This window comes from Garra rufa, chromosome 24 (genome assembly GCF_049309525.1).
Source record: "Garra rufa chromosome 24, GarRuf1.0, whole genome shotgun sequence".
NCBI lineage: Eukaryota > Metazoa > Chordata > Actinopteri > Cypriniformes > Cyprinidae > Garra > Garra rufa.
Genome location: NC_133384.1, coordinates 35029373 through 35050815, shown reverse-complemented (window position 1 = coordinate 35050815; position 21443 = coordinate 35029373). Strand labels below are relative to the sequence as shown.

General features: G+C 31.7%; 1 protein-coding gene across 1 annotated transcript; it reads right to left on the bottom strand.

Annotated features, from left to right (window-relative positions):
- Positions 1-1047: 1047 nt before the first annotated feature.
- rhbdl1 (rhomboid, veinlet-like 1 (Drosophila)) lies at positions 1048-18449 on the bottom strand. Its single transcript, XM_073831163.1, has 7 exons — positions 18237-18449; positions 13825-14049; positions 10685-10833; positions 8739-8851; positions 4664-4764; positions 2593-2653; positions 1048-1319 (listed from the first exon to the last, which is right to left on the bottom strand). Exons 1-7 carry the CDS (start codon positions 18300-18302, stop codon positions 1048-1050), a joined length of 987 nt encoding a protein of 328 aa, XP_073687264.1. The 5' UTR covers positions 18303-18449.
- Between the last annotated feature and the right edge of the window lie 2994 nt (positions 18450-21443).

Genomic DNA, 21443 nt, shown 5'->3' with positions numbered 1-21443 from the left:
ACGTAGGGCGTTTTCTTCAGAAAAGTTAACATTTTTTCAACTTGAAAAGATGCTCCGAGCTGCAGAAAAAGACGCCGGCGGTGGCGTTTAAAAAAGCGTTCACTTTTGTAAAAACACAGTTTACTCCATAGGATTATAATGTAAAACAGACGCTGGCAGTTTGAAAAAAAGACGTCAAGTGTGAACACGCCCTTAGTGAAAATAAAATACTTCTTTCAAAAACATTACGAACCCCAGATCTTTGAACGATTTTTGGAGCTTGTCGCCATAGATTCTTTAGACTTTATTGAGAATTCTGCGTTAATAATTTACAGAGAAAAAAGGTTCTTAGAATGCAGCTGTACCATGCTGCCTACATAGAAAGCCCACTATGATTTGGAACAGAGCTAATGTTTGTGTTCAGCTGAGGAACAAAGTAAAGCTTCAGAAACATACTTTTTACCCTTTGAAAGGAGTTGCACCTCGTTTCACCGTATCCAATTCGTAATTATCCCAAAACAAACAGCATCAAATGACATCAACATCAACCCCCTACCTCACCGAGGACTTTGCCGTGTCTTCAAGCGTAAGGCTTTGTTTTTAGTCAGCGAGATTCCTGGTTCAAGTGACGGCGTTTCATCTACTACAGATGGTATCTGTAATGCATAACAGGCTTAGATGAGGCTGTCAAATCAAAACAATACAGAAAGGCATCATGAAGGAGCCTCGGGCTGAAATACACAACAAATCTGATGTACATGTGTGTGTGTGTGTGTGTGTGTGTGTGTGTTTGTGTGCATGTTTCCTCAGACGGTCTGTTTAAATAAGCTCGCCGGACCCTTGAGCTGCCTCCGGGTGTTCATTAAAAATACCACGCCGTTTGTATTCGCTGCTTCTGTATGGAATGTGAGAATGCGTTTCGTTTTCCTTTCACACCTCCGAAATCCTTCCTTTCCGGTTTTCATGTCCGTTTCTCCGCTGCTGGTCGAGCGGAGTAGATTGAGGTCGGACCTGTGTCGGACGGGGGAGGGGGCGTGGCTTACTGAGGCCACAGAGGGGGGCGTGTCATCAGGGAGGGGGCGGGATCTGTACCCCGAGCAGCTCGTACGCGAAAATGTTCCAGAAGATGGCGAAGAGGAGGAAGGTGATGAAGGAGAAGATGAGGACCCACCAGGAGCACTGTTTATGCAGAGATTCCTCATAGCTCCGCAAGATCAGCAGCCCCATGCTGATGCCCACCACCGCGCCCGACAGATGAGCCATGAAACTGGGCTGCGGTCCGGAGGAGGGGAGGGGCGGGGAGAAACGCAGCCATACGGCGCGGCCCACCTCTGAACTCACTGATAAACACAGAGGAAAGAGATTGGCAGATGTTTGGGACAGCATACTACTCTATTAATTAAACTATTTCTGCAATATATAACATTTTTGGGATCTACCAGATGACTGTTTGGCAAAAAAGTACAATATACAAATGTGTGATATACTGTATCCTACAACGGTGTTTTAGTGCCACGTAAAAAAAAAAAAAACTAAGATTACGAGAATAAAGTCAAAATATTACAAGAATAAAGTAGTAATGTTTCGTCAATAAAGTCGTAATGTTTTAACAATAAAGTCGAAGTGTTTCAAGGACAAAGTCAAAATGTTTTTACAAAGTCGACATATTTCGAGAATAAAGTCTAAATGTTTATAGAATAAAGACAAAATTACAAGAATAAAGTCAAAAGATTTTGAGAATAAAGTTGAAAGAATTTGAGAATAAAGTTGAAAGATTTTTAGAATGTTATGTCAGTAAAGTCGTAATGTTTCTACAATAAAGTCTAAATGTTTTTAGAATAAAGACAAAATTACCAGAATAAAGTTGAAGTGTTTTGAGAATGAAATCAAAATGTTTCAAGAATAAAGTTGAAATATTACAAGAATAAAGTAGTAATGCTTCGCCAATAAAGTCAAAATGTTTCAAGAATAAAGTCAAAATATTACAAGAATAAAGTATTAATGCTTCGCCAATAAAGTCGTAATGTTTCAACAATAAAGTCGAAGTGTTTCTAGGACGAAGCCGAAATGTTTTGACAAAGTCAAAATATTTCGAGAATAAAGTCTAAACATTTGGAGAATAAAGACAAAATTACAAGAATAAAGTTGAAAGATTTCGAGAATAAAGTTGAAAGATTTTTTTTAGAATAAAGTCGTAATGTTTTGTCAATAAAGTCGTAATGTTTCAACAATAAAGTCAAAGTGTTTCGAGGACAAAGTTGAAATGTTTTGAGAATAAAGTTGAAATGTTTCAAGAATAAAGACTAAATTATGAAAATAAAGTCGAAATATTTTGAGAATAAAGTCGAAATGTTTCGAGAGTAAAGACAAAATATTTAGAGAATTAAGTAGAAATGTTTAGAGAATAAAGACAAAATTACAAGAATAAAGTTGAAAGATTTCGAGAATAAAGTCGTAATGTTTTGTCAATAAAGTCATAATGTTTCAACAATAAAAAAAACAGTAGGCAGTAATAGTATATACTATGGTGAATACGATGGACAAGGTATTCAACTTAAAGACAAGTCATAAAGAGAACACAACCAGTTCAGTCTGTGAAGTAAAGTTACTTACTGCAAACAAGTGCAAGAATCATCCGTAGCAATTTGTATGGACACTTCATTCCGGCCCAGTTCTGAAACACAAACACATATGTGTTAAAAGGCATTGTGAAGAAGTACTTATTTTGTAAATGTAAGTTGTAAACTATTCATCCATGTATGCATTTCTTAATTTTTTTTTATCTTAAAATGTTTAATATAAAATAAAATAAAAACTCCTTCCTCTGAAATGACAGACGTCTCTCTAGAGATGTAAAAAAAAGTGTCAAAAGTTTGGACACACTTCCCTATCAAAGAGAATGGGGAAACTTTTGTCCAAACTTTTGACTGGTAGTGTATGTCAGACTTCTTTAAAAGCTAAAATCTAAAGCTAATGTGAAGTGCCATCAGTATCATTATTGTTAACTTGAACTTAAAAAATTAAAAAGATCTGTATTTTTAATAAATTTAAAACATTGAAAATTGAAAAAAAATAAAATAAAAATAAAAATAAAAAAATTATAATAATATAAATGAAATACAATTTACATAGAAAAAATGCAGAAATATTTTAATTTATTGTTATTATTATTCATTTAATACATTTAGACATTTTATTTTATTTTATTTATTGAATTGACTCGTTAATTTAATAAATTTAAATTTAATTTTATTAAACTGATTCACTTTAGTTTTAATTTAATAAATGTAACTTTAATTTTATTGATTGATTTATTGATTGTGTTCATTTGACTTTTAATTTAAATGTATGTAATTTAGACACATAAAATAAAATACAAATTATACAGAAAAAAACAGAATTCAGAAATTAAAAATGATGCCTTTGCAAATAAAGTGCTAAAATTATTAAAATTGAATTAAAAATAAATTAAAGCTAAAAAGAAATATAAAAAAAACAGTACTTAAAATCACTAAAATTAAAATGAAAAATATAAAAATAAAAGCTAATTCAACTTACTTGCCTTAAAAAATTATTTAATAGAACTTACTTAGGTTTTATAATGTTGCTTCAAAATGTTAAAATATAATAAAATAAATGTAATTTAATTTTAATTTATGTTTATTACTAATATAAATTTATTACATTTATTTAATTTATTGAATTGACTCACTTTATTTTTATTAAATTTAAATAATGTGTTTAATTAAAAAAAATAATTTATTTAATAAATGTAATTTAATTTGATCAATTGATTTATTGATTGTACTCATAAATAAATAATAAAAAAGTAGGTAAAATAACTGAAATCATTTAGGTTGAAGTGCTAAAATCACTAAACTTGAATTAAAAATAAATTACAGCTAAATAGAAATATTAAACGGTACATAAAATCACTAAAATTAAAAATATAAAAATATATAATATAATAGTATATAAACAGTATTACACTAAAATAACACTGACTGTGTTTTGCAACCTATTTAACTTTGTTAATATGATATTTTTGAGTAAAATAGAATATTCAATGATAAAAATGTAAGACAGGACTTGATTTTATTTAGTGGAAATTGTGAAAAGTGAACAATACATACTATAATATGAACCAAAATGAACGAATTAGAACCAATGAACCAATAATGAATGAACCAATAAGACAAATTTGATTTTATATAGACTTTGTGCTTATATTAATTCATAAATATAAAAAATGTGTTATTTGAGCTGTAAAGTTTCGAAATCACCTCCTAGAGGTAAAACTACACCTCTTTAAAGGTGGATTTTGCTTGAGGAACAAGTTGAAATGATTTCCTGTTGTGACTGACAGCGCACCGAATCCAGAACATTCCTTAAATTCCTCTCACACAAATTAAAAGGCGCTTTAACAACGCGGCATGAGGGAAGAGGAAGAGCTGAGACGCATCCGTCAGCACGCAGCAGACTCTGAAGAGACTTTCTGACTCTCTGAGGCCTGTTTGTATCTGTCTGCGCGCGAGTGATTAGAGACTCTTTGATCTTTAGGGAAGCCGCAATATAAAGCATCCGGAGAGATTTATCCCTCCGCGTTTCTCTCTTCCTCTGCCTGATTTCCCCCTTTTCATTCACTCTGACAGACGTCGCCATGGCAGCAGTTAGTTTCGGTTACCATGACAACGTTGGCGAGATGTGCTGAGCAGAGTGCATAGACCCCGCCGGACCCGCCCACCACCGGAGCGCGCATATCCGTGATGGACACCGTCAGTGAACCTGAGGAGACACGCGAGGACACACGGTTAGCCTTCTGTATTGACCAACACTAGGATTATTTGTTATATTTGGTCCTGCACAAAAGCCCCGCCCACAAGTAGTGACTCCATGTGGAGTGATGACATCATCTGAATCGATACATTTGAAATTCGAGCATGTGATACATTGTTTCCTGCGACTGTGATTCTTTTAAATACCTTTGTGCAACGTTAAAACACTTTTGATTTTAGAAAGCACCTATTGAGTAAAATTGCTGTTGATTGGCAAATTTAATTATAATATAATTGGCTCATAATGACATGAGGAGGTCCCGCATAGAGACCTGTACACCACCGGCGCAGTTTTTTTTTTATTATTTGAAGTTTTATAACTGTCTTACTTGCCTTAAGAATAACTGAATAAAACCTACATTTAGGTTTTATAAGGATATTATTATTTATTAGGATTTAAAAAAATATCACATGTATTTTTTTCCCCAAATTTTTCAAATTTATTAAAATAAATGTAAATAAATTTTAGTTTTATTATTATTATTATGTCTATTTAATTTAGTTTATTAACTGTCTTACTTGCCTTAAGAATAATTGAAAACCTAAATAAGTTTTTATAAGGAGTTTTTAAATAAAAAATATTAAATGTATTTTTTTTTCAAATTTTTCAAATTTAATAAAATAAATGTAAATAAATTTTAGTTTTATTATTATTATTGTTATTATTATTATTATTATTATTATTATTATGTCTATTTAATTTAGTTTATTAACTGGCTCATTTACCTAAATAAGTTTTTATAAGGAGTTTTTAAATATTTTTTTTTCCAAATTTTAAAATGTAATAAAATAAATAAATAAAAAATTAATTTTATTATTATTATTACTATGTTTATTTAATTTAATACATTAAGACATTTCCTTTTATTTAATTGATATGATAATTTGATTTATTTATAAATATTATTTTTCATTTAATAACTTTAATAAATGTAATTTTATTATATTTATTGAACTGACTCCTTTACTTTAATAATTTTAAATTAACTTTATTGAATGTAATTTTATTTAATAAATGTACATGAAATTTTATTGAACAGATTCATTTTATTTTTATTTAGTTTAATAAATGTATTTAATGAATGTAATTTTAATTACATTTAATTTTAATTATCTTTATTGAATGTATTCATTTTAAATTAAATTAAATTTATTTTTTCCTGTGGGTAGTTTATAAATAAATCAGGAAGAATGTTATGATAAAAGACGTTTTAATTTTACTCAAATTTATATATGTCATCAAATGTATTTAATAAATGTAATAAAAATGTTTTTTCTTTCAAAATTGTAATAAAATAAATGTAATAAAATTTAAATTTATCATTATTATTTGTTGTGTTTAACTTAATACATTATTTCATATATTTAAATTTTATTTATTTATTTTTCAACATCAATAAATGTAATTTTATTTAATTTATTGAACTGACTCCAAATTTAATACATTTAAATTAAATTTTATTGAATTGATTGATTTTATTTTTATCAAATTTAATAAATATAGGTAATAAATGTAATTGTAATTAATTAATTTTATTTGACTTTATTGAATCTATTTAATTTAATTTCATTTAATTTCCCTGTAGCTAGTTTATTAAGTAACCAGGAACAATGTTATGATAGCATCGTTGCAAAAGTTTCAATTTGTACATGTCATCAAATGTATTTAATTTAATCAATTTAATAAAAAATTATTTTAAATAACAGTATTTACATACAGCTCAGGAAGCATGCTTTAGTCTTTATTGTGTTATCTTTCATAAAACACTAAAAATTAACACATTAAAATGACATACCTAATATGTGACCCTGGACCACAAAACCAGTCATAAGGTTAAATTTTACAAAACTGAGAAGTATGCATCATATGAAAGCTCAATAAATAAGCTTTCTATTGATATAGGGTTTGTTAGGATAGGACAATATTTGACCGAGATACATCTATTTGAAAATCTGGTATCTGAGGGGGCAAAAAATTCTGAGAAAATCACCTTTAAAGTTGTCCAAATTAAGTTCTTAACATTGCATATTACTAATCAAAAATTACATTTTGATATATTTATAGTAGGAATTTTACAAAAAATCTTCATGGAACATGATCTTTACTTAATTTCCTAATGATTTTGGGCATAAAAGAAAAAATCTATAATTTTGACCCATACTATGTATTTTTGGCTATTGCTACAAATATACCCCAGCGACTTAAGACTGGTTTTGTGGTCCAGGGTCACATATGCATGCATATAAACCCCTCCTGACCTGTATTTCTACACTACTGGCGTCACTATTGCTGACCCATTTAATGAATATAATAAAGGTAATTAATAGTTGTCATGTAATTATAGGATACAGAGCGGCTCAGTGCTCCAGTCTAAACACATACTATACTACATTTTGACATTATATGTGGAAAATGGGTGCTTTTTTCCCACACAAAACTTGCCATATGGTTGCTAAGATGTTCTGGCTGGTCATTAGGTGGCCATTCCCAAGTGCACTTTAATTTAATACAGAACATTAAAACCCACAGCGGCACAAAACACATCGAGTAAAGCTAATGGTGTACTTTAAACTAAAATCTCAAAGGAAAGCAAACATGCATGCAAAATACAGCAGAAGCGGGTGAGATAATTGAATATTGGCATATCCTGTGTGTGACAGATCGTCTATACGGTGCGTTAGACACTGAGCTGTGCTGCGCTCAGCACTCTTACTCCACCATCGTCTTCATCATTCTGCTCTTTTTATGTTGCTTTTTCTCAATACTCTTTCTTCTCACACATGCATTTTCTCTTCTGTCCTTTTCTTTAAACTGACCTTAGCATCGTCATTTGCAATAGTTAAGTTGTATTATGCAACATCAAGGCTATTTGATTCTGTTCCTGGACTGAAGGGCCACATCCTGCTGGGTTTTATATGAACTCTAATTAAACAGACCTGAAGCAGCTAATCAAGGTCTTCAGGATTATTTATTAATTACAGACAGGTTTGTTTGATTGGGCTCTGAATTTAACAGAATATACAGTAACAGCAGGACATCATCTGTATATCTCCTATTTTCTTTATGAATGAGACATTGACTCCATGCAAAATTATTTTGTTCAGATTAATATAATTTTTTTATATATATTTGTTAAATGTATTTCTTTTATTTATTTTAATTTAAAAAATGTAATTTTATTGAATTTATTCATTTGAATTTTATTTAATTTAATAATGAACAATTAACACTTTGTCAGAACCTCTAGTAAATTACATGTTATTTTAATTAAATTAAAAATAGTTTTATTTAAATAAGAATTTTACTTGATATTTTGCTTTAGTTTAAATGTAAAAAATAATATATATATATATATATTCCTAGTATTTTAAATAGAGTGCTGTTAATATATATATATATATATATATATATATATATATATATTCCCCACTCTAATTAACCACACTTGCCCTGAAGACCTTGATTAGCTGTTTCAGATGTGTTTAATTAGGATTGGAGTGAAACTCTCAAGGCTGCGGCCCTCTAGGAATGAAATAGCCCTGATAAAGGAACAATATATATCTCTGTCTTTTAATATGAAGAACATAGCTAGCATTAAAATGTAAATGTATTCCATTACACCACACACTGACTCCAGAGGTGGTATATTTGCCGCTTTGGAGGGTGTGTGACGAGACATGGTGTGTGTGTGTGTGTGTGTGTGTGTGTGTGTGTGTGTGTGTGTGTGTGTGTGTGTGTGTGTGTGTGTGTGTGTGTGTGTGTGTGTGTGTGTGTGTGTGGAGTGAGTGAATAATTCAGAGGCTATTGATTAGGTCATTGCCCACTGGTGACATGTCCATCATAAATATGAGCACATTCTCCTGGTGAACTCGTCAGAGTGCAAGGACAGCAAGATGTATGCGGACACACGCGCACTAACTCACCGGCGACGACTCCTGCCATATACAGCAGACTGATCCTCAGGATCCCATGAACCATCTCCAGAGGAACTCCAATCATCAGCTGGAGGAGAGCGTTGAAACCCAACTGCTCTAACCTGCACACACACACACACACACACACACACACACACACACACACACACACACACACATACACACATCCAAATGTGAAACTTAGTCTGTACAGCTAAATTTAGACAGACGAACACTATGAAATTCTCATCAGCCTTTGAACAAAGTCAAACTTCTGTCTCTCATCTTCAAAGAACCTAATCTTGCTCAAACGCTTACAAAACACATGGGTGCCCCCTATGGAATCACAGACAGAATAAACCAGTTGAGTACTCTATTATCTATCTGTTACAACAGTGTCATTTTTTTTCATTATAGGGGTCATATTATGCTTTTTGACTTTTTGAATTTTAGCCACTGTGTGGTGTATTTATATTTAGATATTTAGGTTTTTAAAAATCCCTTTTCAAGAACTACAATGAACGGCTCCTTTGGACTACAGCATTTGATTCCAGAAAACTAATGGAAAACAGAATTTGTTAAAAAAAAAAAAAAAAAAAAAATGAATTTTGAGAAATGAAAACCTAGGCCCTTATGAAATATGTTTCGGTGTTATGATTGGTCAGATCACCTGTCAATCAAGCTGTTTGCGAAGGGTCAATACTTAAATATTAATCAGAAATATTATTTATCAGAATTTATTTACTAGAAAAATGTAAATACATAAATGCAAATGATTTTTGATTGATATTTTGTCACTCTAAAAAAATGAATGTAAAACACTGAATTTGGGAAAAAAGAAAACGTATTTTATACGTTTTTTTAGCTTTTAATTAACTGCTGTTAAATTGTGTATGTTTCATGATTTCTTTAATTAGATGTGCTTTTTGATTGATATTTTGTCATTTAACCATTAAAACATAGTCTTAAAAAAATATGGAAAATAGAATTTGGTGAATTTGAGAAAAAAAAATAAAACGTATTTCATAGGGCCTTAAATTTTTAATTTCTGTAAATAAACTGCTGTTAAATTGTTTACTGATTTCATAATTTCTTTAATTAGACATGCTTTTTGATTGATATTTTCTAATTAAACAATTAAAACAGTCTAAAAAAAATTATGAAAAAACAGAATTTGGTCAAAATAAAACTGACTTTGAGAAAAAAAAATAAAACATATTTCATAGGGCCTTAAAAATTAAATTTTTGGTAATAAACTTGCTGTTAAATACTGTAAATGTCATGATTTCTTTAAATAGACATGCTTTTTGATTAATATTTTGTCATTTAACCATTAAAACAGAGTAAAACTGGAAAAAATGCATTTGGAAAAAAAAAAACAGAATTTGAAAAAAAAAAAAAAAAAGATTTTATAGGGTCCTACTTTTAATGCTCAGAATAATAAATGTACTGAATGCTCTATAATATGTTGCCTGCATTAATGTGCATTTAAAGTCAAAATGAATGTGAAATGGTGTTCACAACCCATTTTACTTTTGTAATGTGATGTATTTCTCAGAAAAAATGCAAACAGGACTAAATTTTGTCCATTAGGAACTGACTGCACAGTGAAAAGCATCTCAGTATGACAAATGATTGAAGCATGAGGCTGAAAATGGTTTTGGTGCCATCAGTAGATAAGCAAAGTCATTTCAGAGGTATTGCATTTTGATAAAAGATGAAGACAAACGGTTAAAAATGAATAAATCGTGCACAATAAAACCAGGAACATGCATGAAGAAATATGTTAATGTTTGACTTTAAAGCTTGTAAAACTCAGTTTCTGAACACATACGAACATGGTTTATTTGAAGAACAGTTGCTAGTTGCATAATTAACCAAGTGCACTACAGCTGACGCTCATTTATTTATAAATGGAGATCTAAACTAGAGTTTAGCTTGTGCAAAGGTCTTACCCAACATGCATGAACATATAGCTGAAGAACCTCCAGATTTGTGCTCGGTGTCCAGGATGATACACCAGCGGACTCTTCATGAAATCCGGCTGGTAGGTTTGCAACACCCATTTATTGAGCATCACGCCGTAACACATAAACACTATGATCTGGAACACACAAACACAGACATGTTTAACACTCTTAAACCTGCAACGCCTCATATATCACAAGGTAGTCAGAAAAACATGACAGCGTTTTAGTGTCACGTTAAAATAGAACAAAAAAAGAAAAAAACTAGATAAAAGTCATAATATTTTGAGAATAAAGTCAAAATATTATGAGAATAAAGTCAAAATATTTCGAAAATAAAGTCGAAATTACAAGAATAAAATGTTTCAAGAATTAATTCTAAATGTTTCAAGCATAAAGTCAAAATTATCAGAATTAATTTGTAGCAATTACGAGATTGAAGTTATAATATTTCGAGAGTATATTCTATCCTATTGTGCATGCAGATGGCCCAGATTGAGAGCAACAGGAAGAAATTCAGTCTCAGCTTTCAAAATCTGTCAGTTTTATTGGGAAATACAAACAATATGTCTATTACAATAATGTGCTTTTCACACTCTTTATTGTGGTGATAACGTGGTAAATTCTTGAAACATTTCAACTTTATTCACAATGTTTTTTACTTCAAATCTTTTTATTGGTCTTTTGTGGGACAATACAGATTGAATAACAATAACAAGTTGATCAATAATATAAATATAAATATAAATATAGAGTGGAATACAATAAATATAATTAACCAATAAGTCAGTAAGTAACTACACACAAAAAATAAAATAAAATAAAATAAAATAAAATAAAATAAAATAAAAAAACACCTTCTAACAAATTATTAATATTACATGTTACCAGTTACAGGTGCACAAGGTAGGCCTTTTATTCTCAAAATTTTTTTACTTCTCGTAGTATTTTGACTTTATTCTTAAAATATTTCAACTTTATTCTCATAGTATTTCGACTTCATTCTCGTAGTATTTTGACTTTATTCTTGTAATATTTCGTCTTTAATCTCATAATTGCAATTTTACTCTCATAATATTTCAATTTTATTCTCATAATTTCGACTTTATTCTCAAAATATTATGACTTTAATCTCGCAATATTTCGACTTTAATCTCGTAATATTTAGACTTTATTCTCATAATTTAAATTTTATTCTCAAAATATTACGACTTTAATCTCATAGTATTTTGAGTTTATTCTCAAAATATTTCGACTTTATTCTCAAAATTTTTCAAGTTTGATCTCGTAATATTTCAACTCTATTCTCATAATTTAAATTTTATTCTCAAAATATTACGACTTTATTCTCATAGTATTTCGACTTTATTCTCAAAATATTTAGACTTTATTCTCGTAGTATTTTGATTTTATTCTCAAAATATTTAGACTTTATTCTCAAAAGTTTTCAAGTTTAATCTCGTAATATTTTGACTTTATTCTCATAATTTAAATTTTATTCTCACAATATTACGACTTTAATCTCATAGTATTTCAACTTTATTCTCAAAATATTTAGACTTTATTCTCAAAATTTTTCACGTTTAATCTTGTAATATTTCGACTTTATTCTCAAAAATTTTCAAGTTTAATCTTGTAATATTTCGACTTTATTCTCATAATTTAAATTTTATTCTCAAAATATTATTAAAACTTTATTCTCGTAGTATATCGACTTTATTCTTGTAGTATTCCGACTTCATACTCGTAGTATTTCGACTTTATTCTCATAATATTTTGACTTTATTCTCCACATATTTTGACTTTATTCTCATAGTATTTAAACTTTATTCTAGTAATATTTCGATTTTATTTTCGTAGTATTTTGGCTTTATTCTCGTAGTATTCCGACTTTATTCTCACAGTATTCCGACTTTATTTTTGTAGTATTCCGACTTTATTCTCGTAGTATTCCGACTTTATTCTCGTAGTATTCCGACTTTATTCTCGTAGTATTCCGACTTTATTCTCGTAGTATTCCGACTTTATTCTCATAGTATTCCGACTTTATTCTTGTAGTATTCCGACTTCATACTCGTAGTATTTCGACTTTATTCTCATAATATTTTGACTTTATTCTCCACATATTTCGACTTTATTCTCGTAGTATTTAAACTTTATTCTAGTAATATTTCGATTTTATTTTCGTAGTATTTTGGCTTTATTCTCGTAGTATTCCGACTTTATTCTCACAGTATTCCGACTTTATTCTTGTAGTATTCCGACTTTATTCTCGTAGTATTCCGACTTTATTCTCGTAGTATTCCGACTTTATTCTCGTAGTATTCCGATTTTATTCTCATAGTATTCCGACTTTATTCTCACAGTATTCCGACTTTATTCTTGTAGTATTCCGACTTTATTCTCGTAGTATTCCGACTTTATTCTCGTAGTATTCCGACTTTATTCTCGTAGTATTCCGACTTTATTCTCATAGTATTCCGACTTTATTCTCGTAGTATTCCGATTTTATTCTCATAGTATTCCGACTTTATTCTCATAGTATTCCGACTGTATTCTCATAGTATTTCGACTCTATTCTCACAGTATTCCGACTTTATTCTTGTAGTATTTCGACTTTATTCTCACAGTATTCCGACTTTATTCTCGTAGTATTCCGACTGTATTCTCACAGTATTCTGACTTTATTCTTGTAGTATACCGACTCTATTCTCACAGTATTCCGACTTTATTCTCGTAGTATTCTGACTGTATTCTCACAGTATTCCGACTTTATTCTTGTAGTATACCGACTCTATTCTCACAGTATTCCGACTTTATTCTCACAGTATTCCGACTGTATTCTCATAGTATTTCGACTTTATCCTCACAGTATTCCGACTTTATTCTTGTAGTATTTACTTTAATCTCATAATATTTTGACTTTATTCTCATAATTTCAAGTTTATTCTCGTAATTTCAATTTTATTCTTAAAATATTACGACTTAAATCTCGTTTTTTTTTTTTTTTTTAGATTTTTTAACCGAAAGCTTCTGGCAAGAACGTTTCGCTGTAGTTACTGGTGTATTAAAGAGCCAAATGTGCTGATCAGATGAAGCCATAATGCAATATAAAGAGCAAGGTGTACCTGTACAATGGTAATGATGGCCATGAACACAGGAGGTGGGCAGAGTCTGCTCTGATGGAAGTACCATCGGCGGTCCGTCTCGCATGGTAGAATCTCATAGGCCACGTAGCGCACAAAGCGCTTATACACACCCAGGCCCGTCTCGTCCAATAGGATCTCGCGCTGCAGGGTGCGACGCCCATTTGCAATGGCTCGGCGAAAACTACTGGAACGTTTACTGCTCAGCTGAGAGAGAGAGAGAGAGAGAGAGAGAGAGACAGAGAGAGACAGAGAGAGAGACAGAGAGAGACAGAGAGAGAGAGAGAGAGAGAGAGAGATCCCATTAGCTCTTTATAAAGTGAGAAATTGTGTAATTTAATGTTTGTACGTCTGTGGTTCATAACTGTTTCAGTTCATAAACAAACATATATTATTAAATAATGATAATGTTAATACACCAACAAAAATTCAATTAAACCACAATAATCTGCTCAGTACTCAAATAATAACACAAATGCATCCACAGTAGATCACAATGCGGCATTTCCAGCAAAAATGACATATTCTGTATTTTCCAGAATATAAGTGACATCTTTTATCACCTGAAATGATTTTAAATGTTGTTTGCAATGATTGCCACAATAGTTTTTTAGTTTATACTTGAATTTAATTTCATGGATAGGTAAGTATAAGGTTGGGTAAGTATTTTACGTTATTTATGATTGTAATAAAAATTTAAATTATCTTTGTTGTTTTCTCTAAATAATGCAATTTTAGACTCTTATTTTCCTAAAAAATGTGTTAGATATGCACAGTGTTATACAAACAAAGACAAAACACCATCAGAGAATAATAACAGAGCATAATAAAACAAAAATACAAAAACAAATAAACAAAAATAATAAGTCACTCAGTCACTTCTGCAAACTCCTTTACTCTCTTTATTTCTATGAGAATATATTTATATTACATAATTATATACATATAATTAATTTTAATACAAAGATAAATAATATTTAAATGTAACAAACAAAATGATTTAACAATAGTATAATTTATATTATTTAAAATATTTTTTTAATTGTTAATTGTTTAATTAATTAAATAATTATTTTAATATTTTTCTATAATACTATATATAATTATGTAAATTATTAGTTTTAATTATAAATGTAACTATAAATATAGAAATATAAATAAAAAATTGGTAATATTTAATTATTTAAATTATTTATTTAAATATTTTTCTATAATAATATATTTATATTATAGAATTATATAAATATAATGTTTTTAATGTAATGCAATTATAAATAATAAACATTATATAAAATATAATATAATTTAATATAAATACAATTTTAGAAATAAATTAAACTTTTTAATGGTTAATATTATAATATTTTTATAGCTAAAAAATGACATACTGACTTTTAAAATATAATATTTAAAATATACAAAATAATTAAATATAAATATATAAATATAATGTATTTAATTTAAAATTATATCTTTTAATTATTAATATTTAGGATATAAAATACAAAATAATTTAATATAAATACCATTATATAAATATAATTTGTATAATTCAATATTATAATTGTAATTGTTGTTATTTAATTGATTTAATTTAACTATTTTAATTTTTTCAATAATATACTTATATTACATAATTATATAAATATACTCATTTTTATATAATGTAAATATAAATATTAACATATAGAATATTTAATAATTTAATATAAATACAATTATATAATTTACATAGTTTACATTTTTTATTCGTTAATAATGAATTAATTAAAATTATAATTATTATCATCAATAATTGACTATGCCAAGTACTGTCTTTTAATAATAAATAGGCTTTCTATTGATGAATGGTTTGTTAACAACCATTACAGTATTTGGTCGAAAAGTATTTGATAATCAAAAATCTAAAAACTGAGGAAATCGCCTTTAAAATTGTCCAAATGAAATTCTTAGCAATGCATATTACTAATCAAAAATTAAATTTTGATATATTTACAGTAGAAAATTTATTAAATATCTTCATGGAACATGATCTTAATATCCTAATGATTTTTGGCATAAAAGAAAAATCAATAATTTTGACCCATACAACATATTGTTGGCTATTGCTACAAATATACCCGTGCCACTTAAGTGGTCCAGGGTCACATATATAATTTAATAATATAATAACACAATATTACAGCTTACAATTAATCATTTAACTTGTGTATTTTAATATATCTTCCAAATATAAAATGTACTAGTCTTTACAGTGTATTTGTGTGTGGTTTTATGTATATTCACTCTTTAACAGACCTTATAATAGTCACACTTACACAGAGACAATTAAAGACACAAAACAGTTTAATACTGTGACTTTCTTCCAGATTACTCCATGTATGCAGGATTTCTCACACTCTCATCTTTCTTCTCCCCGTTTCCTCCATCTCCCTCATGCCCCAGATTTACACTTCACCCAAATCCTTTTAAATTCATAGCCTTCTCTCCGCCTTTGCCTCAGTCTCTCTTCCTGTAGAACACGGTTTTAAATCACCGTACGCCTTGAATTCCAGCCACGGAGAGACTACGGCATCTGTGCGCGTGCATCGGGGTGTGATTACGTGAGGGTTCGTATCACATCTTTGAATGAGTCTAGCTAAAGCACCAAAACTCTCAACACAGAGCGCCGCAGTCATATGTGTGTGTGTGTGTGTGTGTGTGTGTATATTAAAAGAGCCTGCGGCAAAATTGATTCAACTGTCTGTGCCAGAGCGAAAACACTTACGCCCCCTCGTATCAAGTGTGAGAGAGCGAAGAAGGTCCTGAGAGGAACACGGCTGGATTTGTAAAGGAAGCACGTGGAGGTTCAGAAATTACAGAGCTGAGACCTGCAGTCTATTATTGGCTGTGCGAAGAGTGTTTCATTCATGAACACACACACACGCAAACAGCATTCATCTGCTCCAGGCCATTACAGGCGGCTCGCAGCTACACTGGGACGCAGTTTAAGCACATATTGAGTACTTTCTGGTCCTTGAATTTGATTGGCTGATAAGAGTGTGATATTAGAGTGATATCAGAACTCCAACAGCTGTTTCACCATTTGTAATCGTATCACTTCTTACAGCGAGTGTCTATTACCGTTTTTGTGTCACGAAATGTAGATTTAAGAGGTTTAGGCGAGAATGTACTTGTTTATAGTTCAAAAATGCACTTTGTTAATAAAGATAACGTCTATTTGAAAATTTGCGTTGACGTTTTCAGACATGTGAGCTCCAGATCGTCAGAGCCCGTTTTGCACTCATGAACCCGCACTATAGCACCTCACTCAGGCCAGATCTTCTTGAATTTACCGCTGGCTCTGATGTCTCTTTAGTGATTAAACATGAGATATATGAGCAATATCGCATGAGTTGACGTGAGATATGACTGTATATATTGTCCAAATTTACAGTAGATGTCACAGTTGCACATGCGCGCACACAGTGCTTGCAGAAAAACACGGGTAACAAGTGGAGGTAAACGGGTCAAATCCATGGAATAAGAGAAAAAAATGTATTTGTGCCTTTTGATGGTAAAATCGGAATGCAAATAATTTTTATAGAATACTGTCATCAAAGACGCCGTTTGTAGTTAAACACAGACATTTAAACAGACATAGAGTAGACTAACGCGGGGTTAATTCTAACACACTTGGTTTAAATATTTCCACACATGCTAGCACAACCAAATTTACGGTATTCCCAAATATACGGTCTGCCATGACACTCGCTGTAAGAAGTAGATGTTAGATGGCAACAAAAGACTGTTTTTATCGTGTTATAGCCGTATTATCACTATAAACGGAAGTTATTTTTAGTTTCAGCAACAGCTTGACACAGCAAACAAATACACTGAGCAGCAAAATCACCATTAACAGATATAAGGATTTTAACGTTACGACAAAGATAACGTTTTCCCTAAGCAGATATTCAAACCAATGTTTATTGTGAATACGAGACTGATCTGAAGAATGAATGCTGTATCAGATGCAGGTAATCACGCTCGCCCAGTCCATCTCTCTCTCATAATACTCTACCATACGTAATACAGTGAGCTTTTAATACAGAAGTTTTCAATGAAGCAACGCAACATTCCTTCATTACTAGTTCTAAAGTGACGTCTTTGAATCAGTAACGGAGGCTTAGTCTCAGCTGTTAAACCGTCAACTTTAGATTTGAATCCGTGAAGGGAGGAAGTAGTTCTGCACAAAAGAGGGCTTTTAAAGACACTCTGTTATAGTTTTGCTTATGTAATTACACACTTGTGTCGTCTAACTGTTGTATAAATACAGTATCACACGAGTAGATGTGAGATATGGCTATACTTGGTAACTTGTAACTGAGTTTCTCATATAAATAAAATCATCTTACCAGTTCTATGAGTTCCTGGTAGCAGACGTGTCCGTGTTCGTTGCTCTGTACCAGCGCCAGCAGCATCTCCAGTTTACTGGGGTCCAGCTGTAACTCATGGTGCTCAGCTAGACTGGTGAAATTTTCCACTGCTATAAAACCAGTCTGCTCTGGGTCCAGCTGAACAACAGAAAGAAAGAGCAAATAAGTGTTTAATTTATATGCATGCACATACAGTAAACATTAAGGACTAACATGCATTTATTACATGCAACACACAAGACAAACCTAAAAATGATGTGACACTAAAAAGCTAGTGGAACGACTCCCAGTAGGTGAACAGTGAAACTGCTGTACATGGGTGAATATATATGATGGATAAACCTACAGAATGCTTTTTATAGCCTTTATAGTACATCAAGCTCTTCAAGCAAGAAAAAGAGCAAGAAAAATCCTGTTTTCCATGATATGACCCCTTAAAAATGGACACATACGTGGTTAGTTGAAGCAACACGGTTGTGACTCAAACATAGTCATTCTGCACATTCATTTGTCTGCCACAGACATACACACTCACACAGAGGTTCTCTAAGTATTTCACATTACTGTGTGAGTTTGTGTGTGACTATCAGCCTGAAGCGCTTCACTAACAGATCCAAACAGTAAAGAGACAACCCAGGAGGACACACACGCGGCTGTTTCTGCTGTCTGTGTTTACTCTGAATTACTTCTGAATGCTATATTTAAATTTCAGGGGGTAGATGAGTAAGAGAGGAAAAGGAAAGGAAGGAAGAAAAGGAACAAAGTAGGAAGGAAGGAAGGAAATCAGGAAATTGAAAGAAAGGAAGGAAGCATTCTAGAAAAGGAAAGGGAAGGAAGAAAAGGAAGAAAGGAAGGTAAAATAAAGACAAATTATGGGTGGATTGAAGGAAGGAAAAAATAAAAAGGGAAGGAAGAAAGAATGGAGGGAAATGAGGACAGAATGAAGGAAAGGATGAAAGGACAAAAAAGAACAGGGTGGAAAAAGAGAAGGAAGGAAGGAAAAGAAGGAATTAAAATAAGGAAGGAAGAAAGGGAAATAAGGAAAGGGAAAAAAGGAAAGGAAAGGAAGAAAAGCGGAAGGAAGGGAGGAAGGAAGGAAGGAAGGAAAGAAAAGAAAGAAAAAGACAGAAGGAAAAGAAGAAGGAAGGATGGAAGAAAGGAAGGAAAGGGAAATTAGAGGAAAGGTGAAAAAAGGAAAGGAAAGGAAGAAAAGCGGAAAGAAGGAAAGAAAGAAAAAGACAGAAGGAATGGAAGAAGTAAGGATGGAAGAAAGGAAGGAAAGGGAATGAAGAAAAAGAGAGAAGTAAAGGAAAGGAAAGGAAAGGAAAGGAAAGGAAAGGAAAAGACAGAATAAAGAAAGGAAGGAAAGGGAAATTAGAGGAAAGGGAAGGAAGAAAAAGACAGAAGTAAAGGAAAGGAAAGGAAAGAAAAGGAAAGGAAAGGAAAAGACGGAAGGCAGAAAGGAAGGAAAGGGAAATTAGAGGAAAGGGAAGGAAGAAAAAGACAGAAGGAAAGGAAAGGAAAGGAAAGGAAAAGACGGAAGGAAGAAAGGAAGGAAGGAAGGAGGGAAGGAAATCAGGAAGGAAGGAAGGAAGGGAAAAGAAAAGAAAAGAAAAGGAAGAGACAGAGGGAAGGAAGGAAGGAAGGAAGGAATGAAGGAAGGAGGGAAGGAAATCAGGAAGGAAGGAAGGAAGGAAGGAGGGAAGAAAATCAGGAAGGAGGGAAGGAAGGAAGGAAGGAAGGGACAAGAAAAGAAAAGGAAAGGAAGAGACAAAGGGAAGGGAAAGGAAGGAAGGAAGGGAAAAGAAAGCAAAAGACAGAAGGAAAAGAAGAAGGAAGGATGGAAGAAAGGAAGGAAAGGGAAATTAGAGGAAAGGTGAAAAAAGGAAAGGAAAGGAAGAAAAGCGGAAAGAAGGAAAGAAAGAAAAAGACAGAAGGAATGGAAGAAGGAAGGATGGAAGAAAGAAAGGAAAGGGAAATTAGAGGAAAGGGAATGAAGAAAAAGAAAGAAGTAAAGGAAAGGAAAGGAAAAGAAAAGACGGAATAAAGAAAGGAAGGAAAGGGAAATTAGAGGAAAGGGAAGGAAGAAAAAGACAGAAGTAAAGGAAAGAAAAGAAAAGGAAAAGACGGAAGGAAGAAAGGAAGAAAGGAAGGAAGGAAGGAGGGAAGGAAATCAGGAAGGAAGGAAGGAAGGGAAAAGAAAAGAAAAGGAAAGAAAAGGAAAGGAAGAGACAGAGGGAAGGAAGGAAGGAAGGAAGGAAGAAATGAAGGAAGGAGGGAAGGAAATCAGGAAGGAAGGAAGGAAGGGAAAAGAAAAGAAAAGGAAAGGAAGAGACAGAGGGAAGGAAGGAAGGAAGGAAGGAGGGAAGGAAATCAGGAAGGAAGGAAGGAAGGAAGGGAAAAGAAAAGAAAAGAAAAGGAAAGAAAAGGAAATGAACAGACAGAGGGAAGGGAAGGGAAAGAAAGGAAGGAAAGAAAATGAAAGGAAAGGAAAGGAAAGGAAATGAAAAGACAAAGGGAAGGAAGGAAGGAAGGGAAATTAGAGGAAAGAAAAAGAAAAAGGTGGAATGAATGCAAAAAGGAATTTAGAGGACTTTAGAGGAAAGGAAGGAAGAAAAGGAAATTAGAGGAAAGAAAAATACGGAATGAAGGAACGGAAATTAGAGGAAAGGGAGAGCAGAAAGAGAAATTGGAGGAAAGAAAGAAGAAAGAAGGAAAATTAGAGACAAGGGAAGGAAGTAAGGAAAGAAGGAGGAAAGGGAAAGGAAATTAGAGAAAAAGAGAAAATTAGAAAGAAAAATAAAGAAGGAATAAGAGAATGCAAAGTAAGAAGCACAAGAAAGGAAGTGAAAGGAAAAAGAAGGACGAAAAACATGGGCTCCAAGTAAACAAGAAAAAAAGCAAGAAAGAAAACAAGAAAGAAAGAAAAAGAAAGAAGCACATACAAACTAATAAATAATGTGCTAGCCTGTAATGATGTTGAAACAGACAGGAGGAGGAGGAAGAGGAAGGCGAGCGGGTGAACGCGAGGGCTCTGTGTAATGAGCGGAGGATGAAGGATGGAGGGATGAGAGCAGCAGACACATGTGGAGCGAAGGATGGAAGTAAAAGAATCAGTTAGTGAGGCGATTCAGCCGCTGCCGTGTTACCATGGTTACAAATTACCAATGTGTCACCCCGAGAAAG